The 24,555-nt window shown below is 39.7% G+C and overlaps 4 protein-coding genes across 4 annotated transcripts; 2 read left to right on the top strand and 2 right to left on the bottom strand.

The window, feature by feature from the left end:
- Positions 1 to 422: 422 nt before the first annotated feature.
- Positions 423 to 1,005, top strand: LOC122059341. The gene has a single exon (XM_042622071.1). The coding sequence runs from the start codon at positions 622 to 624 to the stop codon at positions 898 to 900; it is 279 nt and encodes a 92-aa protein (XP_042478005.1). The 5' UTR covers positions 423 to 621; the 3' UTR covers positions 901 to 1,005.
- Positions 1,006 to 9,462: 8,457 nt separating this feature from the next.
- On the bottom strand, positions 9,463 to 9,847 carry LOC122058813 (40S ribosomal protein S28-like). The gene has a single exon (XM_042621500.1). The coding sequence runs from the start codon at positions 9,774 to 9,776 to the stop codon at positions 9,579 to 9,581; it is 198 nt and encodes a 65-aa protein (XP_042477434.1). The 5' UTR covers positions 9,777 to 9,847; the 3' UTR covers positions 9,463 to 9,578.
- A 4,628-nt stretch (positions 9,848 to 14,475) lies between these two features.
- LOC122059069 lies at positions 14,476 to 15,961 on the bottom strand. The gene is made up of 2 exons (XM_042621769.1): positions 15,630 to 15,961; positions 14,476 to 14,656 (listed from the first exon to the last, which is right to left on the bottom strand). Exons 1-2 carry the CDS (start codon positions 15,959 to 15,961, stop codon positions 14,476 to 14,478), a joined length of 513 nt encoding a protein of 170 aa, XP_042477703.1.
- A 1,882-nt stretch (positions 15,962 to 17,843) lies between these two features.
- Positions 17,844 to 18,595, top strand: LOC122059068. The gene is made up of 2 exons (XM_042621768.1): positions 17,844 to 18,486; positions 18,585 to 18,595. The coding sequence occupies exons 1-2, from the start codon at positions 17,844 to 17,846 to the stop codon at positions 18,593 to 18,595; spliced, it is 654 nt and encodes a 217-aa protein (XP_042477702.1).
- Positions 18,596 to 24,555: the final 5,960 nt, after the last annotated feature.

Raw genomic sequence — 24,555 nt, 5'->3', positions numbered from 1 at the left:
TGTAATATTGTCATTCATGAGAAGTAGGGTGCGTACTTATGAGGGTCAATCTAGTGGATCCAAACAACTTCAAAAATTAAGAATTATCATTTTAAAGAATGTCATCCCAAAAATTTACCGAACCAAACACCTCGTTATGTAACTTGAAAGCAAATATACCTTAATAAAGAGAAAGGTTTTAATTAAAAAAAAAAAAGCACCTTCAATGAATCGGTACACGTTTTTTTTTTTTGGTACGATAATCATCTAATTAAGTGGAGTTTTTAAAAGGTACCGAATGAAAGCACATCCTGCACGTTTTCGTGGGCAGTGGGCAGTTGGCAACGGGTCTTTTCATCCCACTGGCATGGCCGATGGTCCCACGGGCACTTAGTATTGTAGTCATATGGGTTCAATGGGGAGAATTAGCCGAAGCAATGGCTCCGAAACCATAGGCAAAACTGCCCACAGTTTCTAAAGATTCCCAGTTTCAATTATCACCACCAGCCACTCTCTCTTTGTTACTCATCGATCCTATTTAAGCTTCCTCTCTGACTCTCTCAATTCAAATTGCATCCACCTCTCTTAAACTAAAAACAGTTTCTGAGATCCCAAGAGAAGCAACAAGAATCGAATTGAAAAATGAGTTGGACGAGCAGAGCTTGGATCGTGGCCGCAAGCCTTGGAGCTGTGGAAGCACTTAAGGACCAAGGGTTATGTAGATGGAATTACGCCTTCAGATCGATCCATCAACACGCCAAGAACAATCTTGGATCTCTTTCTCAGGCCAACAGAAAACTACCCTCTCCCTCTTCTGCAGTAGCGATGGCTAATAAGGTGGTTTCAAGTGATGAAAAGATGAAGCAATCTGAAGAATCTCTCAGAAAAGTAATGTTCTTGAGCTGTTGGGGTCCTAATTGATCTAGGATCAAAATTAATGCTATTTTTCGTCTATCCTGTAAATACTAAATGAACTTGTTTGAATGGCAATAGAGGGGGAAAAAAAAATGATATTTTTACTCGGCATAATTTGTTTGTTTCTATTCCATTTGTCCTGAGCTTAATTTCTTGTTGACTGCAAAGCCTAATTCTTGAGAATCATCAAGTGTGGTTGTTGGAGCTCGAGACTGAAGCGGACAACATCCTATCCAACGACCCTAATCTCTCTAACCTCTCTAACCATCTCGCTAGCCTCGGAACTCTGGTAAAAAATCTCAGATAATCTCAAGGCCAAAGCCTCCAATCCTGGGAAATTTCGAATCAACTTCATATTCTGACCAAGGGTTATGTAGTTGAAAACCTATTTGATTTTGTCTGAGAGATTCAGAGATTCAAGAGGCTTGTGTAAAAGCATTAGCTCGGGGAATTAATCAAATAAATATGTCCAATTTTCGTTCTATTTTTGGCTTTTGCTCAAGACCAAATCTTGAATGGGATTAAGGTCATTAGGAGTTGATGCGCATTGAAAAATATGACTTCTAGTGAAGACCAAATCTTGATTGGGATTAAGGTTATTAGAAGTTGATGTACATTGAAAAAGATGGCTTTTTAGTGAAGACCAAATCTTTGACATCACTGCCTTCAATTCTCTTCCTTTACAAATCTGCATTGGACTTGATCAAACTAGTCTTCATTCTTAGTAGCTCATGATCTGGCCATTTGGGTTTATTGATATTGTTAATCCAGACAAGAACCATTTTAACCAAAAAAAACTTCACACACAGAATGCCATGTTAGAATGTTTAGGGCTTCACAATGGACCCTAATAGGTTTCATACAGACAAGTAGAATATGAAGTCGAATCAAAGCATAAAGGAGGATCGCTTTGTACCTTGCACCTACTAGGCTATAGACGATCGATGCATTTCTTCATGGTTTCCTTCTCTTGGCTCTGAATCTTCTACAATCTCTCAGACTTCCTTGAGTTCTTTTACTTAAGTGGTAAAGTGGGAAAGATTGAATGATGATTGCAAGGACCCAAAACCCAGAATTTATAATATTATTTTACATCCAAAACCCTAAATCACAATGGGTTGGGCCAGCATATCCTTAAACTTGAGAATGGACCAGATCGGTTCATGGAACTTGATTCTCACAAATTTAATCAGCCCGAATAATTAATTAAACCCACTAATCCAACATGCTAGGGGTGCCAATTGGTCGATCCGGCTCGGTTTCGGTCAGGGTTGAGTCGGTTTCGGTGTGGGAAAGCTGAAACCGAAACCGAACCAATAAGGAAATTTCAGTTTCGGTTTGGTTTCGGTTTCGATGCGATTTGGTTTCGGTTTGTCTTCGGTTTCTTAAATCGATTTGTAACCGGGTTGGTTTTGGTTTTTGGTCCAGTTTGGATTCGACTTTTCATACAAATGTATACAAAACTATGCAAATTTTGATTTTTTTAATGAATTTTGGAGTGTTTCGGTTTTTTACCGGTTTGGTTTCAGTTTTGGTTCGGGTTTTGAGCCGGTTTCGATTTGGTTTCGGGTTCATCTGGTTTCCGGTGCAGTTCGGTTTGGTTTTGGGGTTGCAATACTCTAAACCGAACCGAACCAATAAGGCTTCGGTTCGGTTCGGTTCTGTCCGTGTTGTTATCGATTTGGTCCGGTCGATTTTACCGATTCAGTTTAGGAATTGACACCCCTACAATATGCCCATCCACTTCACCACTTCAAGGCTAAAAGGTTGGTCACAGATAGGCTCCTCTGTGTTACTTCACTTTGCAACCCCCAAAGCAGTGACCAAATAATTCATACACACAGAGACAGAGAGAGAGAGAGAGAGAGTCCTTAACTGCTACACCATTGCAGTGTTGCACCCTTGGTGAGTTTAGATCTTCGGTTGAAACCATCTTTGAAGTTCCGATTCTAAGGGAAACCCCTCCTTTCATCAAGAAGTTTTTCAGTTTCAACCTTATCACTCATTCCCTCCCCAGTCATTTTTCATGATCTCATCAAAAGAAAACCACATTTTCCACCATGTTCCTTGAATCAATTCTTTGTTTATCCGAAATTTTCTATTTGAATTCAAGCAAAATCGGTGCTGGCATTGGGCACTCTGGTTCGATTCAACAAAACGTGTTCATGGTCAGGTGTTAATTGGTCCGATAGTCTGAGCCATCATTTTCATGGCACTAAGGGGTTTAAGCACAAGGAATCACTGGGCATTGGCAGCTTTGGTAGGGTGCATATAGGCGTATTACCCACCTCCAAAATCAAAGTTGCAGTGTAGAATCTCTCATGAGTCAACGCAAGTGATGAGGGAATTTGTTGCTGGGATTGTTACCCTTGGAACCTCAATTCAGGTTTTGGGCTATCTAGGTAGATGAAGAACAAAAGGTTAAAATGGTCTTTCAATTTTAGTTCTTTAGTTAAAAGGTAAAATGGTTTCTTGTCTTAAAATTAATAGTAGACTAACATCGTCAAACATTGGGGAGGGGGCATAATTCCTTCAAATGTTTGGATCCATGTGTAATTTCGAAAAAATACAGAGGAGTGGGTGTAATTGTCCCTTTATTTTAAAAATTCATTTAGAACCGACACCAATACATCTCTCCAGGGGTGTCAATCCCAAGCAGGCACCGATTCAACGGATAGGGCTCGACCGTTTAAAGATAGGCTCGACCTGAACCAATTATTAAACATGCCGAGCTCAGGCCTGGTCCGTTTATAAACAGGTAGTACATGGCACAAGGGATAAGACTGACAGGCCTGACAGGCCTGGCCCATTTACAAGGCCAACATGTTTAGCCTGACCGTTTATATGCATATTTTGAATTTTTTTTTTTGGATAGAATAAGGTATACATTGACATTTTTATCAATTATTGAATGTATTTAAGTGTAATATCTTTTCTAAATTATTGATGATTTAATAAAATATATTAAAGTATCTTAAATCTAAGACAATTAGAGATTGTTTGAGTCTCTTTTAAGGCTTTATTGATACATTACCTCATTTAAGGTCCGATTAGGAGAAGCCTGATTAAAGTCCAGAACCTGACCAAGCTTGACATGAGATTGATCGAGACCAATTCATTCCTTATATAAGTAAGTCACGGTTCAAAGGTATAGGTCTACTGAACCCGATCGAAATTGACCCAACCCGACCAATTGACACCCCTAGATCTCACTATATCATTTGCCTCCCAACAGGGGCAGCATATTTACCCAACAGTCCAATCCTTTTCAATTTTTAATAGGTTGATGCTTTGATTCTCTCATCCAGAGCTATTGCATGTTGCGTTTCTCATCAATTTGGCTGTTAGGTTTGACAAATTGGCTGTTTTGAGTTTCAAAAATATCATCTGTTAACGTCCACACTGAGACCCTTGTGAGCTTCGAAATCCTGAATCCTGTGGTCGTATTGATTTTAGAATCTAGACAAATACATAGTATTGGTTTCTTAGAAGAAACAGAGTGGTGGTGGGATCTGCCTATTGCTTAATTGAAAGAAGAAAAACAGAAAATTCTCCAGTCATTCCCATCTGTTTTTATCCTTTGATTAGTGGTGGAAGAAAAATCTCAACCCATTGGTGATGTGATTGATAAATATCTTTTTATTTTATTTTTACCCAAGAGAAACTCAAAGATTCGAAACACATGAACGGCATTTTATGAAATCCAATTACTTAAAAGACTGGAAACCTGGGCAACATTGTTGGAACATCACTCACCACTTGTTTCGACTTCCCTTATATCTGTCCAACTGTCAAGAACGAGTGAATTGAGAGAGAAAACAGAAATCCCCCACTATATAACTGCTACCAATGCTTGCTATCCACTTATAGTTTTCGATTGATTTCCTATTTTTCTTCTCCAATTTTAATTTTTGAACATAGTGTGAGTGATGACGATTGATAAATTCGAGGTGTACGAGCAGAAGAATCTGAAACAAAGCCCTCAAGGAACGATGACTTTATTCAAGTTCCATAGTTGGAAAGGGAAACTAGCCATATTGGAATCACAAGCTTTCTCTCAAATTAGATGGACTTCCAGAGCTGCTGATCGTTTGGAAAAAGATACGTCCGATGAACAAGAAAGAGCAAGAGAAGCTGAGAAAGCAGAAAAAGTCATGCATCTCATCTGCTGGGGTCCTAGAAATTAGTTCTTCTATTTCTTTTTTATTCTCCTTTGTTCCCTTATCTATGTATACACTGAAGTCAGTAATTTTATGCTTCCGGTGCTTCTCTAGCGAAATTGAGTTTCTTTCTTTTTGAGAGTTTTTCCTCATCTTGAAAATCTAGAGTAAGTGCAGGTAACGTCAGAGTTGAAGTAAAAGATAAGGAACTCCATTAGGAAGACACCTGAATTATTGTTTTATATAGGGAAAGGAGTCGTCGTATTAGATTTGCCCTTTACTTTCTTCACTCATTTGATTGAAAAATTTCATGAACATAGTATGAGCTAGTTGTTGCTCCTTCTGGGTTGAGCTAGTTTTCATTTTCTAGTTTTATGTTTTAATCTTTTTATTCGCTTTGTTTGTCGGGCCAACACCTCTTGGTGGTATCTTGCCTTGATTTTTTCTTTACCTTTTAATATATTTTTCATTCACCCAAAAAAGATAGTATTTTTGGATTTGGCAATAAAGAACGTTCAGTGGATAGAATTTACAAGACAGAACCAACTAACCAGGAAAAGCCAAAAAGTGAGGGGGGAATTTTCCTGATGAGTTACGCTGAGAGTTGAAATCAACGGCAAATCCAAAAAAAAATAGATAAGATCAGACCCAATTTCTTTACATCCATAGTCATAGGATATGATTTGGGAAGTATTTTCAAGGATCCGGCTCCTCTACAAAGATTGACACTCCAACCATCCTACAACGATCACGCAAAGAACAAAACTGGAATGAAGTCGATGGCAAAGGATATACTCTTTGGTTCTCAAAAGATATACTCTTTAGCCATTCCACTCCGACACAGGTAGGGAAAAACTTCAATAAACTCCAAGATGAAAAGGCACAAAAGCCAAAGAGGAGAAGGAGAATGAAGTCAATGGCAAAGGAGGAGAATGAGAATCAAATCGTGATAGGGTTTCCATACCAAAACCTTTCAAAAGGGTTTTCCTTATCTGCGATTTTATACTAAATCCCTTTTCTACAAAGATTCTACCTTTACTTTTAAAAGAGCCTCTATTGAATATATAAAACCAAAGTCATGAAAAACTTTAGTATATCTCTGGACATCTTCTAATTCTACCGAGTCAAAGTTTTTGAGTCTACATTTACAGTGAAAGAGAGATTTTTATCATCCTTATAAGGTTTAAAACCCAAAATCAGTCAAGAAAACTGGATTGGGGTTAAATCACTGATTTATTCTACCACTTCTTATCCGAATTTTTATTTTTTTATATTACTCCATCCTTATCTAAACCCTCTACTTCGTTTTCCTTCTCCTCTTTCTCTGCTTTCATTCTCTGCATTCTCTGCCTTCTCTACCTTAGGATTTAGACTTAGTGAAATCTAGAAGGAAAGGACAGAGATTGAAAATCTAAGCCTAGTTACAAAGTCGTATTGGAGTACCTCGTTGTACTATGTTTCTACTTATCATATAGATTATCACCCAAGTCGTACATAAGTCGTGAAGCTAAGTGAAGCGTTAGGTATTTTTGTATTGATAGATAACTATATTGACCTAAAACCCTTATTGACCAGTAAAATGACCTCTATATTTAGAAATATTGAGCAAAGTATAGCAAATTTATAAGATTGCTGAAATTGAGATATATCATAAAAGAACTTCTCGCTCTCATAGTGATTATGCCATTAAGATCTATGAAAGTACATTCTCTATTGCTTCTAATCTAAAGCAATTACAATTTTTAATTGCTTCTCAGATCCAAAAGCATATTCTTAGAGGCTACAAATATTTACACATTGGGTTAATACATGTAGCCAGAAAACTATTAACTAGACTAGGGCTAAAAATGTAGTCCTAGCAGTTGTAAGAGATGCAAGACATAACATTTTTGGAGATTTCAATTTTGGAATGATTGAACCTAGTCTTTGCGAAGGACCGATTTACTTCCAGTGTTGCCCAATTTTTCCTTTATCCATAACTGATCCCAATATTTTAGATGGAGTAGTCTTAAATGTTAAGACTCAAGGATTTGATATGAAACTAGGATCTCAAAATCTTGCAGTAATCTGTCGATACTAAAGGTCAAACTTTTCTTTTCACAAGCATGGTGCTGCAAACCACACTAAAAAAATTGCAAAAACGAGTAAGTTAGGGGAAAAAAATACTCTTTCAGGCATTCTGGTTGGTAAGCTTTACTAATTTTGGTGCACTTGCATGTGTTTGAGATTTAAAAGTAACCACGAGCATACGGATCATCTTAGCTACGGGTCGAACACAAGGAGGCATCCACTCTATTTTTAGCTTCTTCTAGTAATGCGAAAGTGTATGGATTGATGGTTGTGATCTATTTTTAACTACCGCCCTAAAACACATGTATCTAAAAGAACGTCCTAACTAACACAATTAGGAAAATTAGAATTGAAATTGAAATTAAAAACCTAACCATTCACATCTAGCGCTAACCATTCATCTGTAGGTATCATGGACCTTCGTCGGGATCGCGATATGACGCGTAGCGCGTGTACACACGCTAAGGTTCGACCCTAATGAGATAGTATCCCCTAGTCATCAAATGCCAAGGGGAGATACACGTTATGGGTAAAAGGGAGTCGCCACCTAGAAATGGTCTAGGACTCATAAATGTCTCCCTCAATCAAGGGAGAGAAACTAATGACTCTGATGGATAAAGCTGGTCTGCACCAAGATTTTGGACAAGTGTCAAGTAACAGACTGGGAAGGTGTTAGGCACCCAGTCTGCCCGGCCCTAAGGCTGGTCTCTTTTTGTTTGACCAAAATTTGTTTGTACCCTACTAACTAGTCCTAAATCTAGGTCACTGAAAACTCTAAACTAGGTATCTAAGTATGACATGTGAAAACCCTAAGCCAAGTGTTTAAATTATGCTAGCTGGGTTATGATGCAAATGCTGGAATGATTATACTAATTAAAAATTAAAAACCCTAAATGATTTAATTAATGTATTATAAGTCTTAGATTAAGCTAATTAAATAAGCCTAGACCTAGGATTAGTTGAGCAATTTGTGAAACCCTAAATTGAACTAACTCGATTAATTGAGCCTAACCCAGATGGATGATTAATGAATTTATGAAATCCTAAATTGAATTAATTAAAATGATTAATCATAATCCCTAATAATTTGTGAAATGAATTATTGCAATCCTAATTAATCTATTAATCTAATAGGTAAAAAGATTTTTAAAGAAAGACAAAAACTTGAATTGAATGGTGAAAGCTACCCAAATCTAACTATTTCAGATGGAAGTTTTGGAAAACCTAATTAATCTAATAATTTAAACAATTAAAACCAAATTTTAAAAGTCAATTAAATGCATTATGAACCTTAATTAATCTAATGAGTAAAGACTTTATTTAATTAAATATTAAAATAATTATTTAATTAACTACCTCAATTTAAGTAAATGGGATATAACTATTGTGTTAAATATACAATGGTTGTAAATGCCCCATGTGGTGATATGAGTGAGAAGTGGACAAAATATGAATACTAGCTAACCTACATGCATGAGAAAAATGAATTGATTTAAAAAAAAAAAAGAATCATCAAGCATCAAAAACATGTCAATAAACACGAAGCATGACAAACATGACATTGACTAACCTATCTAAATCTAATGATTATCAATATGGCAAGATATCCGAATCTAAATTAAATACACAATTAATTCTAAAAGGACCCATTATTTGAGATAAAAAGAAATGGACCGAAACGGGTTCATTTTATCAACCCAAAAACCCAATAAACGCACCTAATGCTACGAGCCGGTTTGAGGGGGGCCAGCCATGCCCTTGCTAATATACGCCCTAGACTACGTCCCATACGTTATTAAGAGGGAAATAAAATGAAAATCATTTGATTTTAAAGTTTAAAATTAGGGGAATCCTAACCCTAAATTTTAGGACCGGATACATTACAGACCTGAAATCAAACCAAAATGGACAAAAGAATAATAAAGAACAAAAGGAGGGGAAGATTCCACATAGGAACCGTAAATGAAATAACAGGTTGTGGGCATTACAAATATGGACTATCTAATCAGAAAATTAAAGAAATAACAAAAAAACTAGAAAATAAAATAGGAAGAAGAAGAGAAGACGATGGGTTGGAGGTGGATTTTGGCAAAGGGAAAAAGATGGGAACTGTAGTGGTTCAGACTTCGGTTATGGAGAAAGGTAAGTGGGAAGAAGTAAGAGATGATTTCAATAATGGAGGAAAGAGGGGGAGGATAAGTTCGGACTAGGAGAAAATGAAGGTGAGAATAGTTTTTTTTTTTTTTTTTTTTGCAAATAAAATTGGAATTCCTCAAAAAAAGTCACTTAAAAACTATGACTGGAGTGACCCAACCTCATTACAAGTTCAATATCGATGCTCCAGAGATTCGATTTCCAAGAGTTTCCATAATCACAAAAATCCAACCAAACCTTAGCAGGAGCTGAGACAATATGAAGAAATAAATCAAAACCATAACAGTGAAGAACCAGCACTCAACGCAACCTCCGTGCTTCTCTTTCAGACTCAAGCAGGATGAGAGTATCTCCCTCCCCGACACATCCCTTCACATTCCTCATAATAAGATGGTTCTGGTCATCCAGAAACTTGACCCTCACCTGGGTCACCTGACCCCTGAACCCTGTTTGACCTATCACCTTCACCATGACTGCAAACTTCACCTGAGAATCCATCCTGACTGAGCAAGACTGCAAGGGTTTCGGTGAAGGCCGTGAAGCGCGGCAGGTAGCAAGAAGGCAAAGGCGAGCACAAGCGGCGATCCGTGGCTCTGAAGGGAGGAGATGGTGCAAGGGTTTACAGCAGGGACTATAAGAGGAAGGGAAAAGGAAGAGGAAGAAGAAGAAGAAGAAGAAGAAGAAGGTTCGGTGGGACTGATTGGTAGTTACAGCAGCAGGGAAATAGAAGAGAAAAAGAAGAATGAGAGAAGAAGAAGAAGTGAGTTGCAGGTTCAGTTAAGGAAAAAGAAAAGAAGGAGAAGAAGAAGAAGAAGAAGGAGAAAGGAGGTGAGTTGTAGGTTTGGTTAAGGAAAAAGAAGGGAAGGAGAAGGGGGTGGAGAGGGTTCGACCATGGTAAAAGAGAAAAGAAGAGAAGAAGAAGAAGAAGAAGAAGAAGAAGAAGAAGAAGAAGAAGAAAAAAGAAAAAAGAAGGTTGCAGGTTTGAAAGAAGAAATGGGAGGTGGCAGCCATAGAGAAGGGAAGGAGAAGAAGAGGAGGGAGGCGACTGATTTTCTGCTACAGGGAAAAGAAGAAAGAAAGGAAGAAGAGATGGGGGAAGAGATAAAGAGAAGGGAGGAAGGATTAGGGTTCTTGGATCCTAATCCAAGGGCTTAGATCTAAGGGATAAAACAATTAACAATTAAATAGAATCATAAAGCCAAATGTAAATTTAAAATCAATTTAAATTAAAACAAATCAAAAAAGAAAAAAAATAATTAAGTCTGAATGAACCTAATTACATCTAATTGAACCGGATAAAACCAAAATGAATATAATTAAACCAATTAAAAAAAAATCATATTTAATTGAACCAAAAGACCTAAATAAACTAGATTAAATTAAGATGAATCTAATGAACCATATTAAACCAAATGAAACTAATTAAACCTAATTAATCTAAATGAACCAATTAATAATAAATTAGAACCTAATCTATTAAATTAGATAAACTAGTTCTAAATTGCAATTAGGAGAAGAAAAACACCTTAAACCCGGCTTTAATCAAGAAACAAGGGGAGATAACCCTTATGCTTCAAGCCCCAAATCGAACCGAACCGGATTAGATCTCCCGGCTCAAAGAAGGATTAATGTGTTAAACTTTTAGAATTGGAGAATATTTGATTTTAGAGGGAAGAAGTTAGCCAAAACCTTGATGGGGCCATCATCTCTCCCAAATTCTCAATTTTTTTCTCTTTTTCTTTGGAAGAGAGGAAGGGTTATACTTATAGCCTTGAGATTTGAGACAATTCTCTCTTGTTTTCGATGTGGGACTAAAAAACTAGAGAGAATTGTCCAAAAATCCTTGCTTTTGGACAAAGGGGTTTGGGCGCCATGTGGCACTCCTTGGTTACTCGGAATGGAATCTAATACCAAACTTTGGAGTCAACTTTCGGGTCATATCTTTCAAACCGTTAGCCAGAATTCGACGTGTAATATATTGTTAGAAAGCTCAGTCCGAGCACTATCCAATGATGTGAGACATGATTGTGGTCTCGAACGAGAACCTTTACAAAAATATGCATAAAGTAGGGACTCGGATCATATAATGAAAGAGAGAATCGGGCGTCGATTCGTATAGTTCTCACATCAAAGTGTAATGTCTGACCTGAGGGGACAAACAACAATAATCCACAACATCAAATTCTAATTTTTGAAAACATTTTCTGTTGAAAGTTTATAGAAAAAAAATGGTCATTTTCTACTCTAACCTCAAAATTTTCCAAGTCTAAAATGTCCAACATGTAATTCTTCTTGTATCATCATCGCTAGGAGGTGACAAAATTAGGTGTGTACAGATTGCCCCTCTTTGACCGAGACCTGTGTAACGGTCGAAAGGTAAAGAAAAGAACACACCATTTTGTCACTAGGAGCAATGTACTGCCAACATCCAGATCTTTAAGACGAACTCAAATTCATCCAAACCTTTTGATAGAGACAAGGGACCTATGACCAAATTTATAAAAAAAAATAAAAAAAAAAGAGCAAGAATCATATCACAAATGCGAACATTTGGATACAAGATATTCATCACTCCTTTTGCAACCAAGCAAAAAGCAAGAAGTATGTCAGATGTTTTCAGGCCTCATCACCATGATCTTAGAATAAATTGTTTTAATTGAAAGATATGCAAATATTTCACTGAAGCAAACAAAATTATATTCTTTAGAAATAGTAAAATCTGAGCTCCCAGAAATTAGGAAGTCAAAGTTAAGACCATTCCATACAAAGAAAATGCCCAAAAGTTAACAAGGGAACAAGTCAGCAAAGAAAGTATCACATCGTTAACATGAATGGAAAATAGAGTTCATTATGCACAGCTTGTGATAATAATATAACGATGGCGGAGGTGCAAATGCAAATGCAAAACAAGCGATAAGACCAAAGGTAGGAAATGTCAATCGATAACACATACGAAATCAAGTAGCGTGTGGGTGCTACTATGATTGAAAACCTACCGTGGTTGGTCAATACAGAGGTAATGCCCAAACTATGTGATGCCAAAAATTTGAGTTTCTAGCCGCGTGACTGTCAACCCGAGAATTACAGCAACAAGGTAATGATTATCCATCTTAGCAGTCGTGTATGACTATGAACCTTAGGATTCTCTATGGTTTGGTGCCGATAGTCCATATTGGCAATCGTGCAAGACTGTGGACCTTGGGATTCTCTGCAAGGGTGATTGTCCTCGCACAACGGTGCTTAGCTGAGATCAAGAACGGTGCTCGATTGTGATCCTAAGGACTCTAAAAAAGTTGGTGCGGATAGTCCATATTGGTAGTCGTGCAAGACTATGAATCTTGGGATTCTCTACAGGGCATGATCATCCTCGCACAGCGGTGCTCAGCTGGGATCAACAACTGTGCTCGGTTGTGATTCTAGGGATTCTCAAAAAGTTGGTGTGGATAGTCCTAGCGCAGCGGTGCTCAGTTGGGATCGATAGCCATGCTCAGCTATGATCCTAAGGATTCTCAACAAATTGGTGCGGATAGTCCACCTTAGCAGTCGTGCACGACTATGAACCTTGGGATTCTTTGTAGGGGATGATCATCCTCGCACAGCGGTGCTCAGTTGGGATCAACAACTGTGCTTGGTTGTGATCCTAAGGATTCTCAAAAAGTTGGTGTGGATAGTCCTCACGCAGCGGTGCTTAGTTGGGATCGATAGCGGTGCTCAGATATGATCCTAAGGATTCTTGACAAATTGGTGCGGATAGTCCACCTTGGCAGTCATGCACGATTATGAACCTTAGGATTCTCTGTAGGGGATGATCATCCTTGTACAGCGGTGCTCAACTGGGATCAACAACGGAGCTCAGTTGTGATCCTGAGGATTCTCACAAAACTGGTGCCAACGATGTGTTTGGTTGTGCACCTACATTGGAATTAGAAAAGGACAACTTAGGAGATTCTGGATCTCAAATACCTGAATAAGGACATAAAGCTTAGCAAAGTTAGCAACAAACAACTGCATTGAATTTAAGAGATCGCAATAGTGTTCGAGATGCCATCACTTGCTGAATCCACGAGAGGTCTAGATCCGAAAGCCAAGGGGCTTGGAAAGAGCACCATCATACGAAGGTTAGTGGTTAGTAAAAACACATAAAGCCAATATGTTCATGAAGGAGAATGTTGCTAGTAGATTGATCATCAGAAAGGACAAAGTCTTTTCATTGAAAGGAAAAAAATGGCGCCACAGCTACTATAAGTTTTGAAAAGCAGAAAGGTGGGGAATGACTCCTCAGTAAACGTTGCCTAGACCAAAAGATATTCAATTTAACAACCTTAACCTAGGTAAGGAAAATGGTTCCATGAGGCTGCAATGGAATTCACCAAACCTTTTGTTAAAGCCTCTGTGATAGGCACGGTACCCACATCCCCTAGAGCACCCTGAGGCAAACCGAATTGACGCATGAAGCGAGTCGGTATGTAGAAGGAGGTATGGGATATGCCTAATAATCTGACATAGTCGCAGCCAAAAATGTGTAAAACAGGGTTCCGAACTGACCACCAATGGACTTCCCACCTAATGCTTTGCTCCGTGAGGGCTCCCAGTTGCTCAGGCCAATTTGTTGCATCGTGATAGTTAAAGGTTTAAATTCGCTTGAAATACTGAAACGGTTCCAAATGAGTTGTAACCAAAGGTTGGACCAATTGAAGGTGCTCGACTAACCATACCTGGAGGAGGGCGAAGCACCCATTAAAGTCATTGGTGCGAAAATTTCGACAACCTGTCATAATATCAAGTCCTCTCAAAGTCTCTGCCAAAACAGTAGGGATAATGTCGCAACCTTGTCTTAACTTCCGGATGACATTGATGATAATAGGTAAGCCTCCACACTTGGGGGAATGCAATAGATAACGAGCGATCATGCAGAAAAGGAAAGCATTCCTTCGATGCACCCTAAAGCTTTCAATATTTGATCGAAGTGGGGCAAACTCCTGGATAACAGCATAAAGATTGATTCGATCACTTGCCATGAATCACCTCACCTCTTAGCACTCCAACCGAAAAATTCTCAAATTTCTATCGAGCTAATGGGTTGCAGTGTTGGGCGAAAAACATCTCCCCGATGATTGTAAACAAGACAAGCTCGAAATTCTTCCAGAGTGGGGCAAATTTCCACAGTTTCGAATCGAAAAATATGAAGTTCTCGGATCTAGAAACGAGATGCCTCATGTATCAAAGAACGACATGGACTAATGCGCTGGAGCTGAAAGAGTGCATAAAGGTGCACTTCTTTAAGGACTTCAGGGTCGTCGTCCCTCATTCCTACCATCCATCGACGGAAAGCAACATCCATGATAATAATGGGAGCAACAAAACACAACTCGGATTTCCTGGGTACATCATAAAATGTAACTTAAGGAAAGGACCAACTTACAGGAAAATATCATATAACACATCCACCAAAAGTATACTGATTTTTTTTTCGCTTGTCATTTGCAAAAGCTAAGAACCCTTTGAGCCAATTTAGCTAAGATTGGTCTCTCAAATGACCGCGATCATGTTTGGGCCCAAACCCTAAACTAAAACAGATGTTAAGACACACATACCGAAGGAAACTAACCCGATGGTTCTGCCACGGGTAGAGTAAGGATACTACTTTGGATAGCGACCTCACGAGAGGGATCACGCTGACTAAAGAAAAAGTTAAGCTAAAAGAGGGGCTATTGAAAACTCTTGGGAACCATCGAATAGGAGAACGGTAAATGGAGTCTTCGAGCCAGATCAAGACAATTATTTGCAAAAATGACGAGTTCACGGGAGAAATCACGTCAATCAAAATATTCATTTTGAAAAAATGACTAAAGATGAAAACTCTTTGGAATCCACCAAATTTGAGAGACGGTGGAAAGAGTTCTTAGTCGGACTTGATCACCTCCTGATGATAAGAGTAGCGAGAAGCCATTTGCCTGAAAGGGGAAAGGGATAGCTAAAAATGAAAAATTAGGTCCAACCCGCTATAAGGTGTGGCAAAAATTGACCGAGCTCGATTTTGACTTTCAAGCTGCCTACGTATCCTAAAAATTTAGGAATCAGGTCGAGCGTAGTTCATGCCCCAAAGGCAGTTTTTCTTCATTGCATTCCCCTTTTTTTTTCTTCTTTTTTTTTTTTTTTTGAATGCGGAGGCTAAACATAATACTTTTTCAACTGATCTAAGTTGGTCAGGTACTGCAGTTCTTGACCATCAAGATCTACAAGGCGTATTGCCTTCCCCGGGAGGATTTCCTTTACCGCAAAAGGGCCACTCCAGTTTGGCTTAAACTTACCCCTTGGGTCATGAATGGGTGCTCTCTGCTCCTTTAAAACCAAATCTCCAACTTCCAAGGAACGTGGGTGGACTTTTTATTGAAAGCCCTTGCAACTCGCAGTTGATATTTCTTTATGTTGTCCATTGCCTTCATCCTTTTGTCATCAATGAGTTTCAACTCCTCGTACCTCGACTTGAGCCAATCCACTTCTGGAATCTGACTCTCCATGAGGATTCTAAGAGAGGGGACCTCTAGCTCAACCGGGAGGACTGCTTCCATCCCACATACTAAAGAGTATGGAGTTGCCCCAGTTGGAGTTCTAATAGAAGTCTGATAAGCCCATAAGGCATAAGGTAATTTGTCAGCCCAATCATTGTTCCTATCAGCCATCTTCTGGAGTATGACCTTCAAGTTTTTTTTTGCCGCTTCAACCGCTCCATTGGTTTGAGGGCGATAAGGAGAAGACCTGTGCCTTGAAATCCTGAATTGGTCACACAACTCCTGTGTCTTGCCCCTAAAATGTTGACCTTGGTCAGAAATCACCTCATGGGGCATCCCATGTCGGCAAATGATATGTTCTTGCAAAATTTTGGCTACCTTTACCGCTGTGAGTTTTGCGTATGACTGAGCCTCTACCTATTTTGTGAAGTAATCAATAGCTACCAACAAAAACTCATGCCTATTCGAAGCTTTGGGGTTAATTTTTCTGATCACATCGATACCCCAAGTGGTAAAAGGCCACGGAGAACTCAACGTGTGCAATTCTGTTGGGGGCACATGGATGAGGTTGGATAAAATCTGACATTTATGGCACTTCTTCACAAATTCTGTGCAATCGACTTCTAGTGTATTCCAAAAATACCCTAAGTGGGGAATTTTCTTAGCCAACATACGGGCATTCATGTGAGGGCCACAGATTCCCTGATGTACTTGCTCCAAGATTGTTTGTGCTTGATCTTCATCCACGCACACCAGTTGTATACCATTAAAATATCGCTTGTATAAAATATCTTCATGTAATATGAACTGGGTGGCATAACGCCTCAAGAACCTTCTATCTCCTTAGGCAGCATCTGCAAGGTACTTCCTCTCTCTGATAAAATCCACAATATTGGCAAACCAAGGCCTACCATTTATTGTCAGGGCATTGATGAAGCCTTGATGTGAAGGATGATCTCTCTGATCTATAATGAATGGTTGTATTTGCTCACCCAGACCAAAATCAATTAATCGATCTCTTGAAAGAATTTGAGGAGGTGTTTGCTTGGTCATATGCCGATATGCCTGGTATTGATGCCAGCATAGTTCAAGATGATCTCCCTCTTTTCTTTGATGCAAAGCTGTTCCAACAAAAGATTCGGTGCATGCGTCCGGATTGGGCTTTGATGGTAAAAGAGGAGGTTGCCAAGCAACTCAGTGTAGGGTTCATTGAGGTGACGAGGTATACTGAATGGTTGGCAAATGTCGTAGTTGTACCAAAGAAGGATGGTCGGATCAAGGTATGTGTGGATTATAGGGACATTAATAGGGCCAGCCCCAAAGATAATTTTCCCTTACCCCACATTGATCTTTTAGTGGATAATACTGCGGGGCATGCGCTTCTATCATTCATGGATGGGTTTTCTGGTTACAATCAGATCCAAATGAATCCCAAAGATAAAGACAAAACTTCTTTCACTACGGATTGGGGCACTTATAGATACAAGGTGATGCCTTTTGGTTTGAAGAATGCCGGTGCTACCTACCAAAGGGTCACCACCACTATCTTGCATGATTTGATACACAAAGAAGTGGAGGTGTATGTAGATGGCATGATTGTCAAGTCGATTAATTGAGAAGGGCACTTTAGGGCTTTGAGGTTTTTTTTTGAGAGGATCAAGGAGTTCAAACTGAGATTGAACCCACAAAAATGTGTATTTGGGGTGATAGGTGGTATGCTTTTGGAGTTCGTGGTAAATGAGAGAGGCATTGAGATTGACCCATCCAAAATCAAAGCAATAACATAAATGTCACCTCCTCAAATGGAGAAGGAAATTCGAGGGTTTTTAGGAAGGATCCAATACATTAGTCGGTTCATTTCTCAACTGACAGCCATATGTGAACCGGTCTTCAAATTACTGAAAAGGATCAACCTAAGAGGTGGAATCCTCAATGCCAATTGACTTTTGATCGCATCAAGAGCTACCTGGTAAACCCACCAATCCTCATTCCCCCTACTCCAGGAAGGCCATTGTTGTTGTATCTCTCTGTATTAGAAACCTCCATGGGATCGATGGTGGCTCAGCATGGTCCAGATGGGTATACAGAGCAAGCAATTTATTACCTTAGTAAGAAGTTCATAGACTATGAGACAAGGTACACAACCCTGGAGAAGACTTGTGCAGTTTTGGTTTGGGCAACAAGGAGGTTGAGACATTACATGTTGACCTATTCTGTCTTTTTGGTATCCAGAATGGATCCCATCAAGTATCTTTTTGAGAAACCCGCGTTGACGGGGAGACTAGCACGTTGGTTATTGCTCTTAGCGGAGTTCGACATTGTGTATGTCACCCAGAAGTCCATCAAGGGTAGTGTCATCACTGAACATCTATCCGCACATTCAGTTGTTGATATGAGGCCTTTGAATGACATATTTCCAGATGAAGATGTAGTTTCTGTTGAGGTTGAAAATGAGGTTGGCATTTGGCAAATGTTCTTTGATGGAGCCGCCAATCACAAAGGTTGCGGAGCCGGAGTTCTACTTATAACTCCTGAAGGGTTGAACATGCCCATGGCATATAGGTTGGACTTTGAGTGCACCAACAACATGGCTGAGTATGAAGCTTGCCTCATGGGATTGAAAGCAGCCATCTCTATTGGGGTCAAAAGATTGGAAGTATACGGAGATTCGTCGATTGTCATATGCCAAGTCCAAGGTAAGTGGAAAACAAAGGAGGAAAAGTTAAAACCATACCAAGGGCGTGTAGAGTCTCTAATGAAGCAGTTCACAGAAATTAGTTTTGACTATTTTCAGAGGGACAATAATAGGTTTGCCGATGCTTTGGCTACTCTCGCATCGATGGTTGGGTTGTCTCCTGCTCAACAAGGGACATGCCAAGTCTAACCTCCTGGGGATCATATTCTAACCCCAAATTTATCAGCCTGAAATCCTCACAGACAGGTTTGGCCTTCTTTTCCTTTAAAGCTTTTAATGATTTAAGAAATTCAGGCGATGGGTTATCGCAACATTCATCATCAGGAGATGGAGGGGATAGGGAAGAGGAAGAAGCAATATACTCAGAAGAATTCATTTCATTAATAACTGGGACAATTACATCAGACTTAGCTCTGACCGGAACCGACACTGCATAAGTGGAAATACCTTCTCCGACATGGAGAGAAATAGAAGGAGAAATAACTAGTGGACTGCCTACAAACTTAAAGGACTTAGGCCCAGACATGGCCGACTCCTCAGGTACAAATTTCAGCTCCTCAGGGTAAACAAACTCATCCAAACAGCTCCAGTTAGGAATGACACCCTCAGCACGATGAATCAATAGGTGGGGTGAAGGCGTCTCAGATTCATTGGTCCCTCCAATCATCATAATCTCCTCATCGAAGAGACCGCTAACATCTAGGTCTTCCTCTGTGTGTCCCTGTTGGACCTGTTCAAACTGCTCCAGTGAGTAATGTTCTAATTCTTCCCAATCAATCGCGCAATCAAAGAAGATCTCAAAGCCTAGTAGCCTCTCCCCTGAAAACACATCTAACCATGGTTCTGGGAATCTGCAATAGAAGAAATCCTGCCCTTCTTTGACGAAATAACCATTCAGAGTTTTGAAATAGGGAGTCATATTGGCAGTCTTAGATCCATCTTCCATGTTGTTCCACTTCGAAACCTTGACTAGCCCAACCTTGACGGTCTTGTTCTGCTGATAACCTGCCTCTGTTGCCTTTCCGTCGGAACTTTCCCCGTTGCTAAGTATATGGATCAAATTCTTCCTCTCATCCTTGTATTTCAACCCTTCAAATCTCTCGAAATTTCTATCATATTTTTGCTTGTTAGCTACTATCTTTTGTTGGTCCTCCTCTGTTATAACATAACCAAGGCCAAAGCGTTGTGTGTTCACATTCAGAGATAAAATATCTGGGTCACCCTGCTGTCGCACCCCTAGGCCCATGCCTGGAAATACTTCATTTTAAGAAGCATGTTGGTTACTCCGGGATTGGTGATGTTAAACTCTGTCAAAGCAAATCTCTCTTCCAGTGAACTAGGCCCCAAAGTTGCATTGATACTGCCCAACTCAAAACCTCCCAAACGAACTTCAGATGTCTCACCATTGTTATTTTCCCCCACATCAACGGATGCCATCATACTAACCAAGTCAGGATCTGCCAAGATAGTGATCACCTACCCTTTGAACACACTTTTGGTGAAGGGAAGAGGAAACTACCCCAGCCTTGTGCAACCATGGATGGCCTAAAATCATATTGAAAGATGCAAGAGTATCGATAACTTGGAAGTCTACCTCAAATTCTGCCCGTCCAACTACTATCACCACAGTGAAAATTCCTAACACGCTCCTCCTGGTGTTGTTATAAGCTCGAACACATTAACTAGATGGCTTCATCTTGGCTTCATCAAATCCCAAATGTTTAAAGGTCCTAAGAGGGAAAACATTCAACGCCGACCCATTGTCTACCAATAATTGGGGAATTCAACATCTTCTGCAATCAATGGTTATGTGTAAAGCCCTTGTGTGGTTCGAACCTTCAAGAGGGAGATCGGCATCTGCAAACAACAATGAGTTCACTACATACGTGGCTCCTACTAGGCTCGCTAGTTATGTTGGATCAGTCCCAATTGGAACTTGGATGCTTGCCAGAGATTTCAACACTGCTTCCCTGTGGGTTGTAGAGGCCATGAGCAAGCCCTAGATAGATATATTTGCTTTGTTCTTCTGCAACTGTCTCAATACTTGATTCTCCTGTTCAATCAACTTATTATTCAGTCCCTGATCTTTTGGCCTTTTTGGTGGTTCTGTGAGTCCTACTGCTTGTAGTTCTTCCCACTTCAAGTTTCTGCTATTATCTCACCCAGAATGTAGAGCTCTACCTCATCGTCAGACTCTGAAAACCTTTGCTTTGCCTGCAACCCTTCCCCAGGGATAATGATATCATTATCCTCATTGGCTTTAAGTTTGACTACATTTAGCTCCAAACCAAGATTTGGTGTGTAAGTCTCAAAATCAGATTCATTATACAGGTCATTGATCTCATCTTCCTTCAACTCTGACTCTACAGACTCTTTTAAACAAGAAGTGACAACATTAGCCAGAAGGGGGAAAGTAAATCCGCTAAGATCTCCAACGTTGGTCGCCTCTGCTTGGCTACTCTTCACTGATAGAAAAATGATAAGGGAAGTTGGGTCAAAATTTTCTAAATCTTCCTGCAAGGCGTTAACTGCTCAATACTAAAGAAGGGGATTTATGGCAACATGAGGTCGTTTGACTCGGATTTCAAACTTCTTTGCATCAAGCAGATCTTGGATTGCCTCCTGTAACTTGTAACATCTATCTGTTCCGTGACCTTGCTGGGAATGGTAGTCACAAAACAGGTTTGGATTGAACTAATCAGGTTTCCGCTCAGGTAAGGGTCTAGGCTCTGGCTTGACTATAAGACCGGCCTAAAGCAAACGATTCAAAACTGAACTCAAAGAAGTTCCCAAGTCTATGAACTGCCTTTGAGGATGACGGGGAGCGGAGGTTGCATCTTGCTCAATCACAAATGACGTTGCTGGAGTAGGCGAGGCCGGCGCTGTGGGAAGAATCGCCATCGTGGCATTAGACCCGAATTCCTCTATTGGGTAGGAGGTTTTCTGTTGCTACTAGCCTCCTTAGCAAGTTTGCTGTACTTGGGGAGCTTTTCTTGGGCGAGGGCATCTTCGACTTGCTGGGCTACCATTCTGAGTCCATCAAATGTCAATATTTCCTAGCCAAATGACAGATCCTTGTAGGGACCACAGACCGACCTCATGATCATGGCAATTTGATCTCGCTCACTTGGTCAATCCCTCATCATGGATGCTTTGTCATGGAAATGCCTCAAATACTCGGTGAACCCTTCATTCGGCATTTGCCTTGTCGTTTCCAATTCTCTTCTTGTTAATTCCACTTCAGTATTGTAGCCATACTGTTTGGTGAAAGCTCTCATAATGTCCTCCCAAGTGCGAGAGGATGCCTTGTCTAAAGACATAAGCCACAATGGTGAGCCACACCGGTTAGAGAGAATTGAAAAGCTTGCCCCAACATTTCATCTGTGAACCTCTTTATCCTCAATTATCTAATGAAAGACTTCAAGTGGGTACGGGGATCCCCAGTTCCATCAAACTTATCACATGTCCACTTGAACCTTTCTAGAAAGATTGCTTGGGGAAAAAAGCATAGCCCCTCAGTATCAAAAATTTGGTCTTCTACCCCTTTCATATTCCTTATAATGTGCTCCAAACGGTTGACCTGATCCTTTAATTCATTTTTCTCTTGATTCTCAACTGCCCTAGAGGCAAAAGCGTTGACATAGAAGTCATACTAATCCTCGGTCAGGTAGGGAGGTTGGGGAACAAAACTAGGAGTTTGAGGGTGACTCCGTTGATCCAGAACCTCTTCCCTTGGTGCGACCATATGTGTGCATACCACCTCCGTGAGGTTGGCCATCATTTCCTCTAGCCTGGCCATTCGAGCATCCATGTTATCCAAAGGTGGCTGTGGAGAAATGCCTGTCATTGAGAACCACTGAATGATGGTCCCGAGAGGTTTCTAGGACAATCCCAACTAAGTGGGATGAATGAGAAAGGCTGATTGGGGTAAGATGTTGGTGGCACTGACTGGTACCGAAAAAGGACAAATATAGACGGTGAGATGGCAATACACAACACTCTCCTACTTGAACACAAGACTAGCCAAACATACGCAAACAAGGACGACCATACCAAACAAGAGTTTGCTCAAATGAGAGTGGCATCAACTTAGAGGCATACTTAAAGAAGTGTGCCTAAGTTGGAGAGACTCTCAAGTGATGGATCAAGCAAAGGTGGTTCCCATAAGAACAATTATGTAGGCGACTCTACACTGAATCAATCACCAAAAACCGTGGCGGACGAATTTGGGTCCACCGTTGACAGTGAGATAGCATGTGTGAACCTTTACCTGGTTAAGACCTATACCACATCAGACTGGTGGTATTAGCATATAGCCGTGGTACCAATCATATGGTGTAGTTGTGAGAATCAACAACTGGTGTAGTTATAAACACTAGCACCTTTAATGTTAATGATAAATCCAATCCTTCCGTTGGTGAATGGTAGATTGAGATGGGTAAAAAATACTACAAGGGGTTCCAACATGAACCGCAAACAATATTACATTAGTTGTGTTGATCCTAGTCATTGGTTCTATGTCCAAGTATATGATGCATGTTGGCTAGGTTTAGGACTGGCAAGGCTACCTTGACAAGACCGATATACCTATCACCTGTATACACGGAATGAATCAGAGGCACTTGGTCCCTTTGTCATATCAATAGGAGAATAGCTCGAGCAGATCGATCTCAGAGTGTTAACCAATAGCGTCTCTTTGAGCACACCTAAATGTGTGTGATTTCCCTCAAGCACGCAAGGTAACACCCTCGCCAATAAGTTCCATATTCCAGACATAAATGGCACAGTATCAAGGGGTGTGATGTAACTGGGGGCGGCCCAAACATATGTGAGGGACCCTGGGAGCTACACCATGGCGGTGAATAAGGATAAGGCATGCTATGCTCAATGCAAGAAGTGTATGCAAGTGACGGAAAGTGAAAATTAACATGTCAATATATAAACAATAAGGTACAAACGAAGCTATACAAACAATAGTCAATCAAGAGTCTAACATCCCCAGTGGAGTCGCCACTGTAGATATCATGGACCTCTGTCGGGATCACGATATGGCGCGTAGCATATGTACACACGCTAGGGTTCGACCCTAATGAGATAGTATCCCCTGGTCATCAAATGCCAAGGGGGGATACACGTTATGGGTAAAAGGGAGTCGCCACCTAGAAAGGGTCTAGGACCTATAAATGTCTCCCCCAATCAAGGGAGAGAGACTAATGACTCTGATGGATAAAGTTGGTTTGCACTAAGATTCTGGACAAGTGTCAAGTAACAGACTGGGAAGGTATTAGGCACCTAGTTTGCCCGGCCCTAAGGCCGGTCTCTTTTTCTTTGACCAAAATTTGTTTGTATCCTACTAACTAGTCCTAAATCTAGGTCACTGAAAACTCTAAACTAGGTATCTAAGTATGACATGTGAAAACCCTAAGCCAAGTGTCTAAATTATGCTAGCTAGATTATGATGCAAATAATGAAATGATTATGCTAATTAAAAATTAAAAAGCGTAAATGATTTAATTAATGTATTATGAGTCTTAGATTAAGTTAATTAAATAAGTCTAGACCTAGAATTAGTTGAGCAATTTGTGAAACCCTAAATTGAACTAACTCGATTAATTGAGCCTAACCCAGATGGATGATTAATGAATTCATGAAATCTTCAATTGAATTAATTAAAATGATTAATCATAATCTCTAATAATTTGTGAAATGAATTATTGCAATCCTAATTAATCTATTAATCTAATAGGTAAAAATATTTTTAAAGAAAGACAAAAACTTGAATTGAATGGTGAAAGCTACCCAAATCTAACTATTTCAGATGGAAGTTTTGGAAAACCTAATCAATCTAATAATTTAAACAATTAAAACCAAATTTTAAGAGTCAATTAAATGCATTATGAACCTTAATTAATCTAATGAGTTAAGACTTTATTTAATTAAATATTAAAATAATTATTTCAGTAAGTGGGACGAAGTAAGAGATGATTTCAGTAATGGAGAAAAGAGGGGGAGGATGAGTTCGGACTAGGAGAAAATGAAGATGAGAATAGTTTTTTTTTTTTTTTTTTTT

Source organism: Macadamia integrifolia, chromosome 13, assembly GCF_013358625.1.
Source record: "Macadamia integrifolia cultivar HAES 741 chromosome 13, SCU_Mint_v3, whole genome shotgun sequence".
Classification (NCBI taxonomy): domain Eukaryota; kingdom Viridiplantae; phylum Streptophyta; class Magnoliopsida; order Proteales; family Proteaceae; genus Macadamia; species Macadamia integrifolia.
Note: the sequence above shows the minus strand (reverse complement) of the source record. Positions and strands in the feature narration are given on the sequence as shown.